At 47.4% G+C, this 22,124-nt stretch overlaps 1 protein-coding gene across 2 annotated transcripts in view; it reads left to right on the plus strand.

The window, feature by feature from the left end:
• Positions 1 to 22,124, plus strand: part of si:ch211-236l14.4 (SITS-binding protein) — a 274,084-nt gene that overhangs the window by 187,674 nt on the left and 64,286 nt on the right. For both annotated transcript variants that reach the window (XM_038807329.1, XM_038807330.1), the window contains one exon: positions 2,913 to 3,181. In XM_038807329.1, coding sequence (XP_038663257.1) covers positions 2,913 to 3,181 — 269 coding nt within the window. The remainder of the gene's footprint in view (positions 1 to 2,912; positions 3,182 to 22,124) is intronic.

The following is a 22,124-nucleotide window of genomic DNA, read 5'->3' on the forward strand; positions in this document are numbered from 1 at the left end:
CAAGGCCTCTTCCACTTTGTGGATCGCCCGGCTCTGAGACTCCAGCTTCTGTCCACTTTCTAAATACCCATTTTAATCAATTCCACCACTTTGGCCAGGTCTTCCAGGGCCTCCTCCCTCTGCTGACTGAACTTTACGTTCAGCACCTCCACTAGCTGCTCTGATGGTCATTGGGCCCTTGACCCCTTGCCCTCCACCATCTTATCCTGTGGCGCACCAGGAAGACTCTCCTGTTCCAGCAGCTCTTTTCTTGTCCCACGTCCAGTTCGTGGATCCATCCACCAGCCACACCAGAGGAGTAAAACCTTCTACAGGCACCCCTCCACCTCTTGCCATCAAAACCTTTGCCATTCTTTTGGGGAAAAGACAGAGAAATACCATCTTGAGCAGGAGCCACCAAATATGCGACCACTCACTCCATGGCAGTGACCGGAAGTCTGTCTTGGGGCTGTTCGATTGGCACAATGCAGAAGAAGCTTTTCTCTGTATTCAATCCTGTGCTGTCCTTGTCCTGGGACCATTTGACGGGACAGTGTAGAGGGAGCTTTGTCTGTATCTGACCTCTTGTTGTACCTGCCCTGGGAATATTTGATGGCGACAATGAAGGCGGAGCTTTACTCTGAATATAAGCCAGTGCTGTATCTGTCTTGGTCGTGTTTGATGGGAACTGTGTAGATGGAGCTTTACTGTGTATCTAACCCCATGCTGTACCTGCATTGGGAATGTTTGATTGGACAGTGTAGTTGAAGCTTTACTCTGTATCTAACCCTGTGTTGTACCTGTCCTGTGGATGTTTGATGAGGACAACATAGAGGAAGCTATAATCTGTATTTAACCCTGTGCTGTACCTATCTTGGGAGTGTTTGATTGGGGACCATGTAGAGGGAGCTTTACTCTGTATCTAACTCCGTGCTGTATCAGTCCAGGGAGTATCCAATCCTGGATGTATTTGATGGGGCATTGCAGAGGGACATTTACTTTGTATCTAACTCCGTGCTGTCCTTGTCCTGGGACCATTTGATGGGACAGCATAGAGGGAGCTTTATTTGTATCTGACCACTTGCTGTACCTGTCCTAGGAATGTTTGATGGGGACAATGTAGATGGACCTTTACTCTGTATCTAATCTTGGCAGTTTTTGTTGGGGACAGTAGAGAGAGAGGTTTACTCTGCATCTAACTCCACGCTGTATCTGTCCTAGGAGCGTTCGTTCGGACAGTGTAGATAGAGCTATTGTCTATACCTAACCCCGTGCTCTACCTGTCCTGGGAGTGTTTGAAAGGGGAATTTGTAGAGGGAGCTTTACTCTGTATCTAACCCTGTGCTGTAGCTGCCCTGAGAGTGATGGGGACAGTGTAGAGCAGGGGTGGGCAAACTTTTCCGTGCAAGGGCCACATTCAGAAATTCACAATTTTAAAGGGCCGCATAGTATATTAAGTAAAATAATTACTTCACCCGGTTATGATTCTGGGCGCCTCATATAGAACATAGAACAGTACAGCACAGAACAGGCCCTTCGGCCCTCGATGTTGTGCCGAGCAATGATCACCCTACTCAAGTCAACGTATCCACCCTATACCAGTAAGTAACCCAACAGCCCCCCCCCCCTCCACCCCCCCCCCATTAACCTTAAAAAAAAAATTATTTTTTTCCTATGACTTGGTGGGCCGCATAAAGACCTTTGGCGGGCCGCATGCGGCCCGTGGGCCGTAGTTTGCCCACCCCTGGTATAGAGGGAGCTTTACTCTGTATCTAACCCCGTGTTGTACATGCCCTGGGAGTGTTTGATGGGGACAATATAGATGGACCTTTTCTCTGTATCTAACCCCGTGCTGCGCCTGTCCTGGAAGTGCTTTATGGGGTAGTGTAGAGGGAGCTTTGCTCTGTATTTAACCCTGTGCTGTAGCTGACCTATAAGTGTTTAATGGGGACAGTGTAGTGGAAGCTTAACTTTGTATCTATCCCAGTGCTGTACCTGTCCTGGAAGGGTTTAATGGGATAGTGTTGAGGGAGCTTTACTCTGTACCTAACCCCGTGCTGTACCTGTCCTGGGAGTGTTTGATGGGCAAGGTGTAGAGGGAGCTTTCCTCTGCATCTATCCCTGTGTTGTTCCTGTCTTGGGAGGGTTTGATGGGACAGTGTAGAGGGAGCTTTACTCTGTATCTAACCCCGTGTTGTACATGCCCTGGGAGTGTTTGATGGGGACGATATAGATGGACCTTTTCTCTGTATCTAACCCCGTGCTGCGCCTGTCCTGGAAGTGCTTTATGGGGTAGTGTAGAGGGAGCTTTGCTCTGTATTTAACCCTGTGCTGTAGCTGACCTATAAGTGTTTAATGGGGACAGTGTAGTGGAAGCTTAACTTTGTATCTATCCCAGTGCTGTACCTGTCCTGGAAGGGTTTAATGGGATAGTGTTGAGGGAGCTTTACTCTGTACCTAACCCCGTGCTGTACCTGTCCTGGGAGTGTTTGATGGGCAAAGTGTAGAGGGAGCTTTCCTCTGCATCTATCCCTGTGTTGTTCCTGTCTTGGGAGGGTTTGATGGGACAGGGTAGAGAGAGGCTTTACTCTGTATATAACCCTGCACTGTACCTGCCCGGGAATGTTTGATCTTTAGCAGTTCCTATGTGTGAGAAGTGAATGAATGTCTGGCCCAGGATAGATTGCCCTCTGGTGGGCTGCGCTTGTGAAGGTTTAGCAAAGGTGGAATAATTATGTATATATTTTTAATGAAGCCCAGAATGTTGACTGCAGAGTTTTCCTCTTTCATTGAATTGGCAGTCAGACTGTCTCCCTTCTCTGTTAAACATTACTGGGTCGTTCATTCCCGAGACTGCTGGGTTACCTTCTGCGCTGTTGCCTTTCCCTGTGTAAAATGCACTAAACTCAACTTCTCCCTTTATTTATCTGCAGGCCCCTGCCTTGATGAAGTGGAGGGGAAAGTTTGCTGTGAAACTGAACATCAGCAATGAGGAATCATGTGACTGGTTTCTTGCTCAAGCCCTCAGGCTTCAGAGAAGGACAGAGGTCAAATATCTCACACTGGAAGGAGGAGAGGGAAGCCCCTATATTGACCAATTGCAGCAGCATTCCTGGCAGCTCGGCAGTGATGAGTATATCATCCAGTTCGCACAACTGGCTGAAAAACTGGGGAATACAACCATTATATCAACTGCTACTCGGTAAGTTGTGACATTATCTGTAATTCCCCACAACAGATCTGGGTTTTTTTGTACATGAATCACAACAAATAGCAAAGAGGTACAGCAAGTAGCTTGGAAGGCAAATGGAAAGGTGACCTTTACTGCAAGGGGGGTGGAGTGTAAAAACAGACGAGGGGTCACCGGCCTGTCTGTCTTGCCCTCTGTTGCAGTTATATTCACGCCCGGCTGTCAGTGGAGAGGTATCACGTGATGTCTGCCGGCATCATCAAGGCTTTCCGTGCCTCATGGGCACCACGGGGAGTTGGGAGTTTCAGAGACCTCTTTGATCCCATTTCAATTTCATGTTTTAATTTTCCTTTGCCATTTGTTTTTTTGCTTGATTCAATATCCCTTTAAGGGACTGTTCATTTAATTTTTCCCTCAGTTTGTTCATTTGGTTTATTTGTTTAACCCCAAAATAGTATAATAACAGGCAATTCTTGCTACAGCTCTACAAGGCATTGGTGTGACCGAACCTAGAGTACTGTGTACTGGATTAGACTCTGGCATGGTGGCACAGTGGTTAGCACTGCTGCCTCACAGCTCGAGGGACCCGGGTTCAATTTCGGTTTCGGGTGACTGTGTGGAATTTGCACTTTCTCCCCGTGTCTGCATGGGTGCTCCGGTTTCCAAAGATGTGCTTGTTAGGTGGACTGGCCATGCTAAATTGCCCTTTGTGCCCAAAATGGTTAGGTGGGGTTACTGGGATATGGGATAGGGTGGAGGCATGGCTTAAGTAGGCTGCTCTTTGTAAGGGCCGGTGCAGACTTGATGGGCCGAATGGCCTCCTTTTGCACTGTAAATTCTATGATTAAGGAGGGATATATTTGCATTGTCAGAGAAAGTTGATGAGGCTGATTCTTGGGCTGAGGAGTTGTCTTTTGAGGAAATGTTGAACATGCTGCGTTGTACTCACTGGATTATTGCAGAACAAGAGGCAATCTTATTGACACTGTTACGACACTCTGGACAAGTGCGCAGTCAGTTCCAGCCCCACAGACCCCAGAGTCCCAACATACGTGAACTAACCAATGATTTGTGTATTTTCCTGATAGCTTTAACCCTCAATGAGTTACAGGCACTAGATTTCTAAGTAAAACATTCATAAAATGTTTATTTATGACAAGAGTAAAAAATGAACATATAATGAAAATAATGAAACAATGGTTCACTAGTCTACCTATTCCCAAAATCCCATCCCACCCTCCATCCAGACACACACAAGACAGACATACGGTGAAGGGGATAGGAAATGTTAAAAAATAACAGGGATTAAGAGGTATGAAAGATTTGAGGATCTTTGCTGCTGAGGTTGAGGTCCTTATAGGCAGTGATCTCTTCAGAATGCGAGGTTTTGCAAACCATAGGTAAGTTCGGATCTTATAAGGACCACCATCCATTCAAACTTCCAAACTGTAGGTCTTCCTCTGCGGAATCACCTTCATACAGGAGGTTCAGGTCTGTGCAATTCTATAATCCGACCACCGGAGATATTATTGGAGTTTTCTACCTGAAAGTTTACAGCAGATTTTACATCCTCTCTGTCTTTCAACTGCGTGTCTGATCTCTATGCAGAGATTCTGGCTGTATCATGAAGAGAAATCTCAGACTGGGCTCTTCCTAGCCATTCAGAAAGAGGATTAAACTATTACAGACCTGATGGGAGAACCTACTCACAGCCTTTCAAACCAGCTGTTCCCTTCACAGGTCTGGCTACTGTCCTCAGTCTTTTCAATAGGAGTGCCTTCCACAGGTCTGGCTGGGAGCCTCTTAAATTGCCTGAGAGAGAGAAATCTGAGAGAGAATGCCTTAAAGCTGCTTCAGGCTTGGATCTTTCACTGAACTGACAAAATGGGTTTGACGTCTCCTGTCCCAGAAGTTTCTGAAAAGCTCCACCAATCCCAAACAAGAATTTGTCCAAGGCCTGAATTTCAAACAAGCTGATTGGCTGCTTGCCAAGTCCATCAACATGACATACTAAGATACAGAGAAGAGAGGAGCAGGAGGAGGCCCTTTGGCCCTTCAAGCCTGCTCTGCCATTCATCATGATCATAGCTGATCATCCAACTCAATGGCCTAATCCTGCTTTCTCCCCATAGCCTTTGATCCCATTCTCCCCAAGTGCTATATCCAGCCGCCTCTTGAACATATTCAAAGTTTTAACATCAACTACTTCCTGTGGTATGAATTCCACAGGTTCACCACTCTTTGTGTGAAGAAGTGTCTCCTTATCTCTGTCCGAAATGGCTTACCCTGAATCCTCAGGCTGTGACCCCTGGTTCTGGACACACCTATTATTGGTAACATCTTCCCTGCATCTACTCTGTCTAGTCCTGTTAGAATTTTATAAGTCTCTATGAGATCCCCCTCATTTTTCTGAACTCCAGCGAGAACAATCCCAACCTCGTCAATCTCTCCTCATATGACAGTCCTGCTATCCCTGGAATCAGTCTGGTCAACCTTCACTGCACTCCCTCGAGAGTAAGAACATTCTTTCTCAGAGAAGGATAACCAAAACTGCACACAATATTCCAAATGTGGCTTCACCAAGGCACTGTACAATTGCAGCAACACATCCCTGCTTCGAGACTCAAAACTTCTTTCAATGAAGGCCAACATACCATTAGCCTTCTTTACCACCTGCTGCACCTGCATGCTTACCTTCAGCGAATGGTGCACAAGGACACCCAGGTCCCGCTGCACACTCCCCTCTCCCAATTTACAACCATTCAGGTAGTAATCTGCCTTCCTGTTTTTGCTTCCAAAATGAATAACCTCACACTTATCCAAATTATACTGCATCTGCCATTGGTTTGCCCACTCGCCCAACCTGTCCAGATCATGCTGTAGGATCCCTGCACCCTCGTCACAATTCACCCTCCCACCTAATTTGGTATCATCTGCAAACTTTGGGATGTTACATTTTGTTCCCTCATCCAAATCATTGATATATATTGTGAATAGCTGGGGTCCCAGCACTGATCCCTGTGGTACCCCACTGGTTACTGCCTGCCAATTTGAAACGGACCCATTAATCCCTACTCTTTGTTTCCTCTCTGCCAACCAATTTTCTATCCACCTCAATACATTTCCCCCAATCACATTCGCTTTATTTTTGCACAATAGTCTCTTATGGGGACTTTGTCAAACACCTTCTGAAAGTCCAAATATACCACATCGACTGGCTCCCCCTTGTCGACTGTACTGGTTACCTCTTCAAAGAATTCCAACAGATTTGTCAAGCATGATTTTCCCTTCATAAATCCATACTGACTCTGACTGATCCTGCCACTGCTTTCTAAATGTTCTGCTATAAAGTCCTTGATAATGGATTCAAGCATTTTCCCCACTACCAATGTTAAGCTTACTGGTCTGTAATTCCCTGCTTTCTCTCTACCACCCTTTTTGAATATTGAAGTGATGTGAGCTACCCTCCAATCTGCAGGGACAGTTCCAGAGTCTATAGAATCCTGGAAGATGACCACCAATGCATCCACTATTTCCACAGCCACCTCCTTAAGCACTCTGGGATGCAGATTATCAGGCCCTGGGGATTTATCCATCTTCAATCCCATCAGTTTTCCAGCACCATTTCTCTACTAATGTTGATCTCCCTCAGTTCTTCCCTTTCACTAAACCTTTCATTCTCCTAAATTTCTGGGATCTGATTTGTGTCTTCATTTGTGCAGACAGAACCAAAGTATGTATTTAATTGCTCAACCATTTCTTTGTCCCTTATTATACATTCCCCTGTTCTGTCTGTAGGGGGCCTACATTTCTCTTTACCAGTCTCTTTCTCTTCACATATCCGTAGAAACTCTTAGTGTCAGTCTTTATGTTCCCTGCAAGCTTCCTTTCGTACTGTACTTTCTCCTTCTTAATCAATCCCTTCGTCCTTCTTTGCTGAATTCTAAACTGCTCCCAATCCTCAGACTTATTATTTTTCTTGGCCAATCTGTATGCTTCTTCCTTGGATCAGATACTATTTCTAATTTCCTTTGTAAGCCATGGATTGGCCCTCTTATCCCCTTTGCTTTTGTACCATACAGGAATGAACAGTTGCTGTAGTTCCTCCATACATTCCTTGAATGTTTGCCATTGTCTATCCAGTGTCATCTCTTTAAGTAACTCTCCCCAATCTATCAAGGCCAACTCACACCTCATATCCTCATAGTTCCCTTTATTAAGATTCAGCACCCTGGTCTCCGAATCAACTACTTCACTCTCCACCTTGATAAAAAATTCTATTGTGTTATGGTCGCTCATCCACAAGGGGTCTCGTATAGCCAGATTGGCAATGATTCCCTTCTCATTACACAGTACCCAGTCTAAGATGGCCTGCTCTCTAGTTGGTTCCTCCACATATTGGTCTAGAAAACCATCCCGTGTACACTCCAGCAATTCCTCCTCTATGGCATTGTGGGTAATTTGATTTGCCCAATCTATGTGAACATTAACGAAAGGGAAATGCTGGAAAATCTCAGCAAGTCTGGCAGCATCTGTAGGGAGAGAAAAGAGCTAACGTTTCGAGTCCGATGACTCTTTGTCAAAGCTAACAGACAGAGAAAGTGGGAAATATTTACACTGTGGAGTGAGAATGAAAGATGAGCCATAGCCACAGAAACCCAGAGAAACCGGGTGCTAATGGCCACAGATACCAAGGGGAAAGAGTGCTAATGGCAGTCCCCAGAGAGGACAAAATATGTGAAAGGTCAAACAGCCGGAAAACTAACATCAGAGGATGAACTGTAGGTGTGGGGGGAGGGGAAGGGGGAAGCAAAGAGGAGAAAGGTGCAGGAAAGATGGATAAGATTGGAGGGGGGGGGAGGGGAATTAAATGTATATTAAGAAAGAAAGAAATGGTAAAAGACAGTTAAAATGAAATGAAAACAAATGGGTCGAGGTGGGGCTGATCACCTGAAGTTGTTGAATTCGATGTTCAGGCCGGAAGGCTGTAGCGTGCCTAACCGGAAGATGAGATGTTGTTCCTCCAGTTTGCGTTGCGCTTCACTGGAACATTGCAGCAGGCCAAGAACAGACATGTGGGCATGAGAGCAGGGTCTTTTGTTAAACATATGTGATATGTGAACATTAAAATCACCCATGATCACCAATATTCCCTTATTACATGCACCTCTAAGTTCTTGTTTAATGCCATTCCCAACTTCACCAGTGCAGTTTGGGAGTCTATATATGACACCCACTAATGATTTTTGTCCCTTGGTATTTTTCAACTCTACCCATGCAGATTCCACATTGTCAGAGCTAATATCCTTTCTCACTATTGTGTTAATTTCCTCTTTAACCAGCAGTGCCACGCCACCACCTTTTCTTTTATGCCTGTCCTTCCTAAATACTGAGAACCCTGGGACATTCAGTTCCCATCCCTGTTCACCCTGCAGCCATGTCTCTGTAAATCCAATTACATCATATCCATTGGAGTCTGCGCGTCCTCCCTGTGTGTGCGTGGGTTTCCTCCGGGTGCTCCGGTTTCCTCCCACAGTCCAAAGATGTGCGGGTTAGGTGGATTGGCCATGCTAAATTGCCCGTAGTGTAAGGTTAATGGGGGGATTGTTGGGTTACGGGTATACAGGTTACGTGGGTTTAAGTAGGGTGATCATTGCTCGGCACAACATCGAGGGCCGAAGGGCCTGTTCTGTGCTGTACTGTTCTAAATTCTAAATTCTAAATTTATATCTATCTGCGCGATTAGTTTATCCACTCTATAGCAAATGATCCGTGCTTTAAGGCACAGAGCCTTTTAGTTTGTTTTTTTCACAATGCTTGTCTTGCTCCCAATATTTTTCTCTACTGCCTTGTTTGAATTTTGCCCTTGGTTTCTCCACCTACCACTTTTCTTATCACTTTTCTACCTTTTGTTTTTCTCCTTGCTCCCTCTTTCTCTGACTCCTTGCGTAGGTTCCCATCCTCCTGGCATTTTAGTTTAAATTCTCCCCAACCGCTGTAGCAAATAGCCTCCCTCGGACATCAGTTCTAGTCCTGCCCAGGTGTAACCCGTCCAGTTTGTACAGGTCCCACCTTCCCCAGAACCGGTCCCAATGCCCCAGGAATCTGAAACTCTCGCCCTGACACCATCTCTCCAGCCACGTATTCATCCTATATATCCTGTCATTTCTACTCTGACTAGCACATGGCACCGGTAGTAATCCTGAGATCACTCCTTTGAGGTCCGATTTCTTAACTTCCTTCCTAGCTCCCTGTATTCTGCCTTGATCACAAGCTATGTCACAGGGCACACTGATTGTAAGGGTTTTATCAGATCAGTAAAGCGGGGGGCACTTCAAAACCAAAAGTCTGTGATTTTAAAACCAGCCAGCAGGACTGCCAAATATTAAACTAGAAACACAAAACAGACCAGAATTGAGCAAGTTCCTTACAACATATATAAGATCCTTAGAGGGCGTGACATGGTGGATGCTGTGAGAATGTTTTCCATCATGGGGGAATTGAGAACAAAGGACATCATAGGGACTGGTTTAGCTCAGTGTGCTAAGCAGCTGGCTTGTAATGCAGAGCATGACCAACAGCGCGGGTTCAATTCCCGTACCAGCCTCCCTGAACAGGTGTCGGAATGTGGCGACTAGGGGCTTTTCACAGTAACTTCATGGAAAACTACTTGTGACAATAAGTGATTATTACTATTATTTAGGAATAGGGGGTTTCCCATTTAAGTCAGGGATGAAGAAGAATTTCTTCTCTCAGAGCATTTATAGTCTTTGGAATTTTCTTCCCCAAAGAGCAGTATTAGCTGGGACATTAAATCTATTTGAGGCTGAGTTAGACTGATTTTTGAACAAGAGAGTCAAATGTTATGGGGACAGGCAGGAAAGTGGAGTTTATGATCCAGACCAGCTATATTCTTTTTGAACGATGGAACAGCCTTAAGGAGCCAAATTACCTGCTCCTTCTCTGCTTCATATGTTCTTTTGTTCTTCTATAACCAGGGCTGGGAGTGAGAGTAATCGCCTGGGGAGTGAGTAAACTTCTGGTCATCGCCAAAATATGGACGGTATTATCGACTGTGTCAGGTGGCACTTATCAGCTCACTGTTGCTCAGTTTGGGTTCCAGCAGTGTCACTCAGCTCCTGATCTCATTGCAGTCTTGGTTCAAACATGGACAGAAAGGTTGAACTCAAGAAATGAGAAGATAATGCAAGTGACATCATGCAGCATTTGGCCAACTGTGGCATCAAGAAGCCCAGACAAAATCAAAAGGAATTGGGGGGAAACTCTCCACCGGTTTGTTGCAAAACCCTGGGTGAGTGCGCGGTCAGTTTCTGCCCCACAGACCCTGGAGTCCCAACATAAGTGAATTAACCAATAATTTGTGTTTTCCTGAGATCTTTAACTCTCAACTGCCCAATGAGTTACATACATCAGAACAAACTGTTTATTAATAATAAGAGGAAACAATTAATATGTAAAGAAATAACAGGGAAATGGTCTACCAGTCTACCTAATACCAAAATCCTGTCCCACACTCCACCCAGACACAGACACCAGACAGACACATAGTAAGGATAGGAGAGGATCAAAAAATGGGGATTAAAGGGCAAGGTTTGAGATGACTCTTTGTTGCTGTGACTATGGTCTCTGGGAAATAGATTTACTCAAGAGTTTCAGGTTGGTGCAAGTTCTGACCTTCAACCACCAGATGATGTTTTACATAAGAGTTCCAGGTTGGTGCAATTCCCCCTTCTACCACCAGGTGGAGCTTCACACGGGATTCAGGTCTATCTGTTTCCGCCCTTCTGCCACCCGATGGAGCTTCTGCCTCTTTCAGATATTACTGGGCTTTAAATCTGAGAGTTTGCAAGCCTTTTCTTTGCTTGATTTCTGTGCCCAAATTCCAGCTGTATTTTAAAGAAGGCTCTCAGTTTGAGCTCTTCCCAACCTTCAAGACAGAGGATTAAAGGGTACAGACCTGCTGAGTGACTGCTTGTTTTCTTACTCCAGAAGCCCTCCACAAACTTGAGTGCTGCCTGTGACTTTTCACGAGGGGAGCCTTCGTAGAACTGGCTTGGAGGTTTTAGGTATCGCTTGGCAGAAAGAGCAGTGAGAGAGTGTGTCTTCCAGCTACGACCTGGCTAAATACGTTTCAGAACTGCCAAAATAATACTTGCTCCAGATCTGAAAAGCTCCACTAATCCCAAGCAACAATAGAGGATGGCTGAGAAACCTACATTCGCCGATTGACTGATTACCAAGTCTATCAAACTGACATTATGGGCTCTGCCACAGAACCTAAAGGGGAAATCTTGGCCTGGCCCATTAGTGTACCCAATATCTGTAGTTAAAACGGAAATCTCAGTATCACAGCAGCTAGCAAGAAGATGGTGGATTAAAGACAGTAAGGACAGGAATTTAAAAAAAAGAAACACAGAGCAGACAAAGCGTTTAGAACAATATCCTAACAGGTTCAAGTCATACATATCACAAGGAAGATGTTTCTGGTTGCTGGAGGTCATTCATCCCAGTCCTAGGACATCACTGCAGGAGTCCCTCAAGTTAGTTTCTTAGGCCCAACTATCTTCAGCTGCTTCATCAATGAGCTCTGTTCCAACATAAGGACAGAAGTGGGATATTCACTGATGTTTTCACAATGTTCAGTGCCATTAAGAACATAAGAACATAAGAACTAGGGGCAGGAGTAGGCCATCTGACCCCTCAAGCCTGCTCCGCCATTCAATGAGATCATGGCTGATCTTTTGTGGACTCAGCTCCATTTTTTGGCCCGAACACCATAACCCTTAATCCCTTTATTCTTCCAAAAACTATCTATCTTTATCTGAAAAACATTTAATGAAGGAGCCTCTACTTGTAAACCAACTTTTTGAGACTCATGCATGAGCACACCCAGATCTCTCTGCACAGCAGCATGTTTTAATATTTTATCATTTAAATAATAATTCTGTTTGCTGTTATTCCTACCAAAATGGATAACCTCACATTTGTCAACATTGTATTCCATCTGCCAGACCCCAGCCCATTCACTTAACCTATCCAAATCACTCTGCAGACTTCCAGTATCCTCTGCACTTTTCGCTTTACCACTCATCTTAGTGTCATCTGCAAACTTGGACACATTGCCCTTGGTCCCCAACTCCAAATCATCTATATAAATTGTGAAAAATTGTGGGCCCAACACTGATCCCTGAGGGACACCATTAGCTACTGATTGCCAACCAGAGAAACACCCATTAATCCCCACTCTTTGCTTTCTATTAATTAACCATTCCTCTATACATGCTACTACTTTACCCTTAATGCCATGCATCTTTATCTTATGCAGCAACCTTTTGTGTGGCACCCTGTCAAAAACTTTCTGGAAATCCAGATATAACACATCCATTCGCTCCCCGTTATCTACTGAACTGGTAATGTCCTCAAAAAATTCCACTAAATTAGTTAGGCACGACCTGCCCTTTATGAACCCATGCTGCGTCTGCCCAATGGGACAATTTCTATCCAGATGCCTCGCTATTTCTTCCTTGATGATAGATTCCAGCATCTTCCCTATTACCGAAGTTAAGCTAACTAGCCTATAATTTCCTGCTTTCTGCCTACCTCCTTTTTTAAACAGTGGTGTCACGTTTGCTAATTTCCAATCCGCCGGGACCACCCCAGAGTCGAGTGAATTTTGGTCAATTATCACTAGTGCATTTGCAATTTCCCTAGCCATCTCTTTTCGCACTCTGGGATGCATTCCATCAGGGCCAGGAGACTTAGACATAGACATAGAATTTACAATGCAGAAGGAGGCCATTCGGCCCATCGAGCCTGCACCGGCTCTTGGAAAGAGCACCCTACCCAAGGTCAACACCTCCACCCTATCCTCATAACTCAGTAACCCCACCCAACACTAAGGGCAATTTTGGACACTAAAGACAATTTATCATTGCCAATCCACCTAACCCGCACATCTTTGGACTGTGGGAGGAAACCGGAGCACCCAGAGGAAACCCACGCACACACGGGGAGGATGTGCAGACTCCTCACAGACAGTGACCCAAGCTGGAATCAAACCTGGGACCCTGGAGCTGTGAAGCGATTGTGCTATCCACAATGCTACCGTGCTGCCCCTATACTTGTCTACCTATAGCCCCATTAGCTTGCCCATCACTACCTCCTTAGTGATAACAATCATCTCAAGGTCCTCACCTGTCATAGCCTAATTTCTATCAGTCACTGGCATGTTATTTGTGTCTTCCACTGTGAAGACCGACCCAAAAAACCTGTTCAGTTCCTCAGCCATTTCCTCATCTCCCATTATTAAAACTCCCTTCTCATCCTCTAAAGGGCCAATATTTACCTTAGCCACTCTTTTTTGTTTTACATATTTGTAAAAACTTTTACTATTTGTTTTTATATTCTGAGCAAGTTTAATCTCATAATCTATCTTACTCTTCTTTATAGCTTTTTTAGTAGCTTTCTGTTGCCCCCTAAAGATTTCCCAGTCCTCTAGTCTCCCACTAATCTTTGCCACTTTGTATGCTTTTTCCTTCAATTTGATACTCTCCCTTATTTCCTGAGATATCCACGGTCGATTTTCCCTCTTTCTACCTTCCTTCCTTTTTGCTGGTATAAACCTTTGCTGAGCGCTGTGAAAAATCGCTTGGAAGGTTCTCCACTGTTCCTCAACTGTTCCATTATAAAGTCTTTGCTCCCAGTCTACCTTAGCTAGTTCTTCTCTCATCCCATTGTTACCTCCTTTGTTTAAACACAAAACGCGAGTATTTGATTTTACCTTCTCACCCTCCATCTGTATTTTAAATTCCACCATATTGTGATCGCTCCTTCCGAGAGGATCCCTAACTATGAGATCATGAATCAATCCTGTCTCATTACACAGGACAAGATCTAGGACCACTTGTTTCCTCGTAGGTTGCATTACATACTGTTCTAGGAAAGTATCGCGGATACATTCTATAAACTGCCTTCCTCAAGGCTGCCTTGACCGACCTGGTTAAACCAATCGGCATGTAGATTAAAATCCCCCATGATAACTGCTGTACCATTTCTATATGCATCCGTTATTTCTTTGTTTATTGCCTGCCCCACCATAATGTTACTATTTGGTGGCCTATAGACTACTCCTATCAGTGACTTTTTCGCCTTACTATTCCTGATTTCCACCCAAATGGATTCAACCTTTTCCTCCATAGCACCGATGACATCCCTTACTATTGCCCGGATGTCATCCTTAAATAACAGAGCTACACCACCTCCCTTACCATCCACTCTGTCCTTCCGAATAGTTTGATACCCTTGGATATTTAACTCCCAGTCGTGACCATCCTTTAACCATGTTTCAGTCATGGCCACTAAATCATAGTCATTCATGATGATTTGCGCCATCAACTCATTTACCTTATTCCGAATACTACGAGCATTCAGGTAAAGTACACTTATGTTGGCTTTTTTACCTCCGTTTTGAATCTTAACACCTCGATCAGTAACCTCTCCTAAGTTATATTTCCTCTTAACGTTTCTCCTAATTTTCCTTGTTGAACCCATATCTTCATGTAACAACCTGCCGCGTTGCTTGCCATTTATGTTTTTACTTCTCGTTTTATTCCTTTTAGTATTATTGGGCCTATTCACTGAGCTCCCCTCAGTCACTGTACCTTGTACTGCCGCCCTTTTTGATTTTTGACTATGGCTTCTCTGCCTTACACTTTCCCCCTTACTTCCTTTTGCTTCTGTCCCTGTTTTACTACCTTCCAACTTCCTGCATTGATTCCCAGCCCCCTGCCACATTAGTTTAAACTCTCCCCAACAGCTCTAGCAAACACCCCCCCTAGGACATCGGTTCCAGTCCTGCCCAGGTGCAGACCGTCTGGTTTGTACTGGTCCCACTTCCCTCAGAACCAGTTCCAATGCCCCAGGAATTTGAATCCCTCCCTCTTGCACCATCTCTCGACCCACACATTCATCCTATCTATCCTGACATTCCTACTCTGACTAGCTCGTGGCACTGGTAGCAATCCTGAGATTACTATCTTTGAGGTCCTACTTTTTAGTTTAACTCTTAACTCCCTGAATTCAGCTTGTAAGGCCTCGTCCCATTTTTTTTACCTATATCGTTGGTGCCTATGTGCACCACGACAGCTGGCTGTTCACCCTCCCCCCTCCAGAATGCCCTGCAGCCGCTCCGAGACCCTTGACCCTTGACCCTTGCACCAGGGAGGCAACATAGCGTCCTGGAGTATCGATTGCGTCCACAGAACCGACTGTCTATTCCCCTTATGATTAAGTCCCCTATCACTATAGCCCTGCCATTCTTCTTCCTGCCCTGTTGCGCAGCAGAGCCAGCCACGGTGCCATGAACCTTGCTGCTGCTGCCTTCCCCTGGTGAGCCATCTCCCCCAACAGTATCCAAAGCGGTATATCTGTTTTGCAGGGAGATGACCGCAGGGGACACCTGCACTGCCTTCCTACTCTTGCTCTGTCTTTTGGTCACCCATTTTCTATCTCCCGCAGTAACTTTCACCTGCAGTGTGACCAACTCACTAAACGTGCTATCCACGACGTCCTCAGCATCGCGGATGCTCCAAAGTGAGTCCATCCGCAGCTCCAGAGCCGTCAAGCGGTCTAACAGGAGCTGCAACTGAACACACTTCTTGCACGTGAAGGAGCCAGGGATAGTGGACGTGTCCCTGAGCTCCCACATCTCACACGAGGAGCATGATACGGGTCTGGGATCTCCTACCATGTCTTAAACCTTAGGTAAACTTATACAACTACAATTTCAAAAAACGAAATGAAAAATAAATAAATTAGACAATAAAAAGAAAAACTACTTACCAGTCACTTACCAGGGTTAAAAAGCACCTCCTCCCCTCCCAGCTTCGAATTCCCACCTCGCTTCAAATTCCCAATCTCACTCTTGGTTGTGCCTCACTCTGGCTGTGTCTTCTCTGGCTCACTGGGAGAACTCACCCAGGGTCTCAGATGCTCTCTGGTTCTCTCCCTGCAGATTAAAAGTTACAGGCCAGAAGAAAGAGAGAGAACAGAACGGTAGAGAAAAAGCACCTTCTCCCACTCTGCACCGAATTACCTCACTTCACCAAATTACCAAGCTCCAACTTCCCACTCTGGATGTGCTTACTCCGGCTGTGTCTCCTCGACTTGCGCAAAGCATTAGCAACTCCTTAGATACTGAACCAGTCTGTGCGCATATACAGCAAGACCTGGACAATATCCAGGCTTGGGCTGACAAGTGACAAGTTACATTTGCGCCACACAAGTGTCAAAAAATCACTATCTCCAAAATTAGAAAATCCAATCAGTGCCCTGTTATATTCAATGTCATTATCATTGCTGTATTCTCCACTCTCAACATCTTAGGGATTACCATTGATCAGAATCTGAACTTTATCAAGTATAAAAATACTGTGGCTATAAGAGCTGATCCAAGGCTGGGATTTCTGTTGTGCGTAACTTACCCTTTATTCCCCAAACCTGCCCACCATCTATAAGGCACAAATCAGGCGTGTGATATAATACTCTCCATTTTTCTGAGTATCTCTCTCCCTCTGTCTTTATTTAAAATTTATTTTGGGGTGTGATCATTTCTGGCCAAGTCAGCAATTATTGCTCATTCATAGAATTTACAGTGCAGAAGGAGGCCATTCGGCCCATCGAGTCTGCATTGGCTCTTGGAAAGAGCACCCTACCCAAGGTCAACACCTCCACCCTGTCCCCATAACCCAGTAACCCCACCGAACACTAAGGACAATTTTGGACACTAAGGGCAATTTATCATGGCCAATCCACCTAACCTGCACATCTTTGGACTGTGGGAGGAAACCGGAGCACCCGGAGGAAACCCACGCACACACGGGGAGGACGTGCAGACTCCGCACAGACAGTGACCCAGCCGGGACCCACCCAGTGACCTCCTGGACAAAAGGCTGGAGAAGGCCGTACCGGAGGTGGTCGCTGAAGACCAGATGGGCTTTGTCAAGGGTAGGCAACTCATTGTGACCATTAGATGGCTGATGAACGTAATAATGATGCATACGCCTCCCAAAGGTGATCGTCAAAGGTGAGGACGCAGAAACGACCTTTGTCAAGTCGAATGGAAGTATCTCCTTGAGGTACTGGAATGGTTTGGGCTAGGAGCAGGATTCGGCCCGAACACCATAACCCTTAATCCCTTTTTTCTTTAAAAAACTATCTATCTTTACCTTAAAAACATTTAATGAAGGAGCCTCAACTGCTTCACTGGGCAAGGAATTCCATAGATTCACAACCCTTTGGGTGAAGAAGTTCCTCCTAAACTCAGTCCTAAATCTACTTCCCCTTATTTTCAGGCTATGCCCCCTAGTTCTGCTGTCACCCGCCAGTGGAAACAACCTGCCCGCATCTATCCTATCTATTCCCTTCATAATTTAAATGTTTCTATAAGATCCCCCTTTATCCTTCTAAATTCCAACGAGTACAGTCCCAATCTACTCAACCTCTCCTCGTAATCCAACCCCTTCAGCTCTGAGATTAACCTAGTGAATCTCCTCTGCACACCCTCCAGTGCCAGTGCGTCCTTTCTCAAGTAAGGAGACCAAAACTGAACACAATACTCCAGGTGTGGCCTCACCAACACCTTATACAATTGCAGCATAACCTCCCTAGTCAAGTACCTCTTGATACACCCCCGAACCCGGCCGCCCACCTTCTCATCCGCCAGGAGTCCCACCTCCAGGCGCCAGAGCGGGCGCTGGTCCCTCTCCTCCCCCAGCTCAAGGTCTACCCAGTGCGGGGCATGGTCCGAAATGACTATAGCCGAATACTTGGCATCCTCCACCCTCAAAATCAGCCCCTTGCTCAGGATTTAAAAATCGATCCGGGAATAGGCCCTATGCACATGGGAACAAAATGAATACTCCCTGGCCCTCGGCCTCGCGAACTTCCAAGGATCCACTCCTCCCATCTGGTCCATAAACCCCCTCAACACCTTAGCCGCCGCGGGCCTCCTGCCCGTCCTGGACATGGATCGATCCAATGGGGGATCCAGCACTGTGTTGAAGTCCCCCCGCAGGATCAGGCCCCCCGTCTCTAGATCTGGAATGCGGCCCAACATGCGCCGCATAAAACCCGCATTATCCCAATTTGGGGCATAGACATTCACCAGCACCACCCGCTCCCCTTGCAGCTTGCCATTCACCATCACATACCTCCCTCCACTGTCAGCCACCACCTTTGACGCCTGAAATGACATCCTTTTTCCCACCAGAATCGCCACCCCCCGATTTTGTGCATCCAGCCCCGAATGAAACACCTGGCCTACCCAGCCCTTCCTCAGTCTAACCTGGTCCGCTACCTTCAAGTGCGTCTCCTGGACAATAGCCACGTCCGCCTTCAGCCCCTTCAGGTGCGTAAACACCCGGGCCCGTTTAACTGGACCATTCAGCCCCCTCACATTCCAAGTTATCAGCCGGATCAGAGGGCTCCCTGCCCACCTCCCCTACCGACTAGCCATAACCCATCCCCTGCCCGCCCCAGGCCAGCGCCCACCGCTCGGCTCGTTCCCCACGGCGGCAAACCCCCTCCCCGGCCCCCCCTGCATACTCCAGCTCCTTCCTGGCCATTTCAGCAGCAACCCGATACCCCCACCCCGCCAAGCTAGGACCCCTCCCAATCGCGTTACTCCCTCCATAGCACTCCCGTGAGCCAGCTAACTTCTGCTGACCCCAGCAGCCCCCGCCACACCTCCGACCCCCCCCCCCCCCCCCCCCCAACGTGGGACTACTTCTCCTCCCCCAGACCCAACAGCAGACCCTCCTCCTCCCCCTCCCGCGGGAAAAAAGCCCGCGCTTCTCAGCTCCGACCCCGCCCCCATCCACCCTCAGCGCGGGAAACAGAATAAAAGCCCGCGCTTTCCCTCTGCCCGCCCCCGCAATAAAAAAGACAGCACCCCACCCGCCCAAGAACCAACACACAACTAGCTTAAAACAGCATAAAACAGCATAACACAGAGACCTTCCCACCAAAAGTTAACACAGTTATTTACAAACCCCCGACCCTCAGTCAGAGTCTAACTTCTCGGCCTGCACAAAGGCCCACGCCTCCTCCGCGGACTCAAAATAAAAGTGCCGGTCCTCGAATGTGACCCACAGACGCGCCGGCTGTAACATGCCAAACTTCACGCTCTTTCTGTGGAGCACCACCTTCGCCGGTTGTACCCGGCCCTCCGCTTAGCCACCTCCGCACTCCAGTCCTGGTAGATCCGCACTACCGTGTTCTCCCACTTGCTGCTCCGCTCCTTCTTGGCCCACCTAAGCACGCACTCTCAGTCAGCGAACCGGTGGAACCGCACCAGCACCGCCCGTGGTGGCTCATTCGGCTTGGGCCTCCTGGCCAGTATTCTGTGGGCCCCCGCCAGCTCCAGGGGCCCCTGGAAGGACCCAGCTCCCATCAGCGAGTTCAACAAAACGACCACATAGGCCCCCAGGTCTGACCCCTCCAGCCCCTCCGTGAGGCCCAGGATCCGCAAATCTTTCCGCCTCGACCGGTTCTCCATCTCCTCGAACCGCTCCTGCCACTTCTTATGGAGCGCCTCGTGCATCTCCACCTTTACCGCAAGGGCCGCTGCCTCATCCTCTCTTTCGGAGGCTTGTTGTCGGAGCTCCCAGACCGCCACCCCCTGGGCTGTCTGCGTCGCCAGCAGCTTGTCCGTATTATCCTTCAGCGAGTCTAGCAGCTCCACCTTTAGCTCCTGAAAACATTGCTGGAGAGTCTCCTGCTGCACCTGCGCCCACTGCCTCCATTCCTCGAGGCCTCCGCCGGCCGCCATCTTGATTCTCTTCCCCTGCTTTTTCTTGGGCGCTGCCACCGCTATTTTGCTGGCCCTACTCCTGGTCAAGACCATAGACCACTGGGGATCCGCTGCAGACACCTTCCCACGTCGGGAACTGTCGAGCAAGAACCGCTGGGGCCCTTAAAAGAGCCCAAAAGTCTGTTCCTGGCGGGAGCTGCCGAACGTGCGGCTTAGCTCCGCATAGCCGCAACCGGAAGTCCGGCATTTCGATTGTTGGCCTGTATCTTCTTTAGTGGATCGAAGAGGGTGATGAAGGAGTGCTTTTTCCGCAGATCTGGCATTAATTTGAGGTAAAATTGCCATGATTCAATTTCCTAGGAGGAGAGCCACCCGCCATGCGTCCATTCAGCACATCCCCATCACCAGAAGTCCTAGAATCTGGTGATCATTTCTGGCGTAAAGACATTTTTCCATATGTTTCAATGGGATCCAGTAAGCAGAGCCCCCTACCATCACACATAGAATGGAATGGCCGAAAGAGCTGTCCAAACTTTCAAAGCATCAATGAAGAAACAAGGTAATCGGCCACTACTGCTTCACTTAGCGGACTGCTTGCTCTCGTACAATTCAACCCCACATACCAACAGTGGGGTTGTCCCAGCTGAGTTGTCAATGGGCCGACATCTCCGAATCCGGCTCGACCTCATTTTTCCAAATACTCACAGAAAGGCCTCCACGATACAGCCAAGAACAACAGGTGGTTTCAAACAGATAATTTAATATACATGCAGGAGACTTCCAGTAACTGTGCTGAGCGGGCACACACCAGGTGGCCCTCCTCTGAACCAGGACAAAAAAAGGCACTTTTAGTTGAATCTTGTCCAAATTTCAACGGAAAAATCCCTCAACAGCCAGAGGAGGGCAACCAAGAAAAGATGCCAGCGAACGGGAGCTCAAGGGGCCAAAGAAATGGCGAAAGCGGTGGAAAGATCCACGACCAGCAGGCAGACGAGACAGTGGACCTACCAGGAGCAGGGGCGCCAGCCACCCAGGTGAGAGGGCGGTCAGCGACCCGAGCATCAGCCTCCCCCCCCCCCCCCCCCACCAATTGGAGGTGGATGGAAGAGCTTCCTGATGAAGGAGCTGACCACCATGAAGACGCGATTAGGATGGAGATCCAGGTGTCGGTCAAGGTTGCGGGAGCAGAGGCGATGGCCACCATTCAGAAGGCAATCAATGGGCTGGGGAAGAAAGTGCCAACTCGTGAGCGAACGATCCTCGACCTCAAAAGGGCCTCGACGGACCTGAGCAACAGGATCGTCACCCTGGAGGCAGAGGTAAAATGGTTGGTAGTGGTCCAGGGGAAACTAAGGGGGAAAGTCGAGGATCAGGAGAACAGGTCTTGACGACAGAACATCAGGACCGTTCGCCTGCCGGAAGGCATTGAGGGTAAAGGCACGACGGATTACGTCACCCAAATGCTGGGCAACTTAGTCGGGAGAGACAACTTTCCCAAACCCCCAGAGCATGACAGAGCACACAGGTCGCTCAGACGATACCGAAGTCCACGGAGCAGCCGAGGGCAATTGTCGCAAAGCTCCAACGATACCAGGACCGTGAGAGGATCCTGTGGTGGGCACCTGGGAAGGACACAAAATCAGAATCTACCAGGACATTGGGACAGAGCTAGCAAAACGCAGAGCCGAGTTTAACCAGGCAAAATCGGCCCTGTACAAGAAAGGGGTACGTTTTGGTATGCCGTTCCCAGCTAGGCTCGGGTCACATACCGAAAAAAGGATCATTACTTCAACTCTCCAGAAAAAGCGATAGAGTTCGTCTGAACCAATGGCCTGGACAAGGGACAGTCATGGTAACGATGAGAGTTGTGCAGGGAAAGACTCTGAAAGAGGAAAAGATTCATTAGACAGTGAGCATGTTTCCGTGGGACATTCCAAATATAAAGGGAAGACTGCATCTTAGAAAGGAGCGGGTGCTGGGAAGGCAGGTGAGGGTTTAAACATGGAGAACGGGCTGTCAGCATACTGAAGGAAGGGGCTAGACCAGCTCAGGGAGGTGCGCCACCACAGAGAAATAGCTAGCACAGGAAGGCAGAAAACGGGGGGAACTGTGGAGAGAGCACAT

Source organism: Scyliorhinus canicula, chromosome 9 (genome assembly GCF_902713615.1).
Source record: "Scyliorhinus canicula chromosome 9, sScyCan1.1, whole genome shotgun sequence".
Taxonomy (NCBI): Eukaryota; Metazoa; Chordata; class Chondrichthyes; order Carcharhiniformes; family Scyliorhinidae; genus Scyliorhinus; species Scyliorhinus canicula.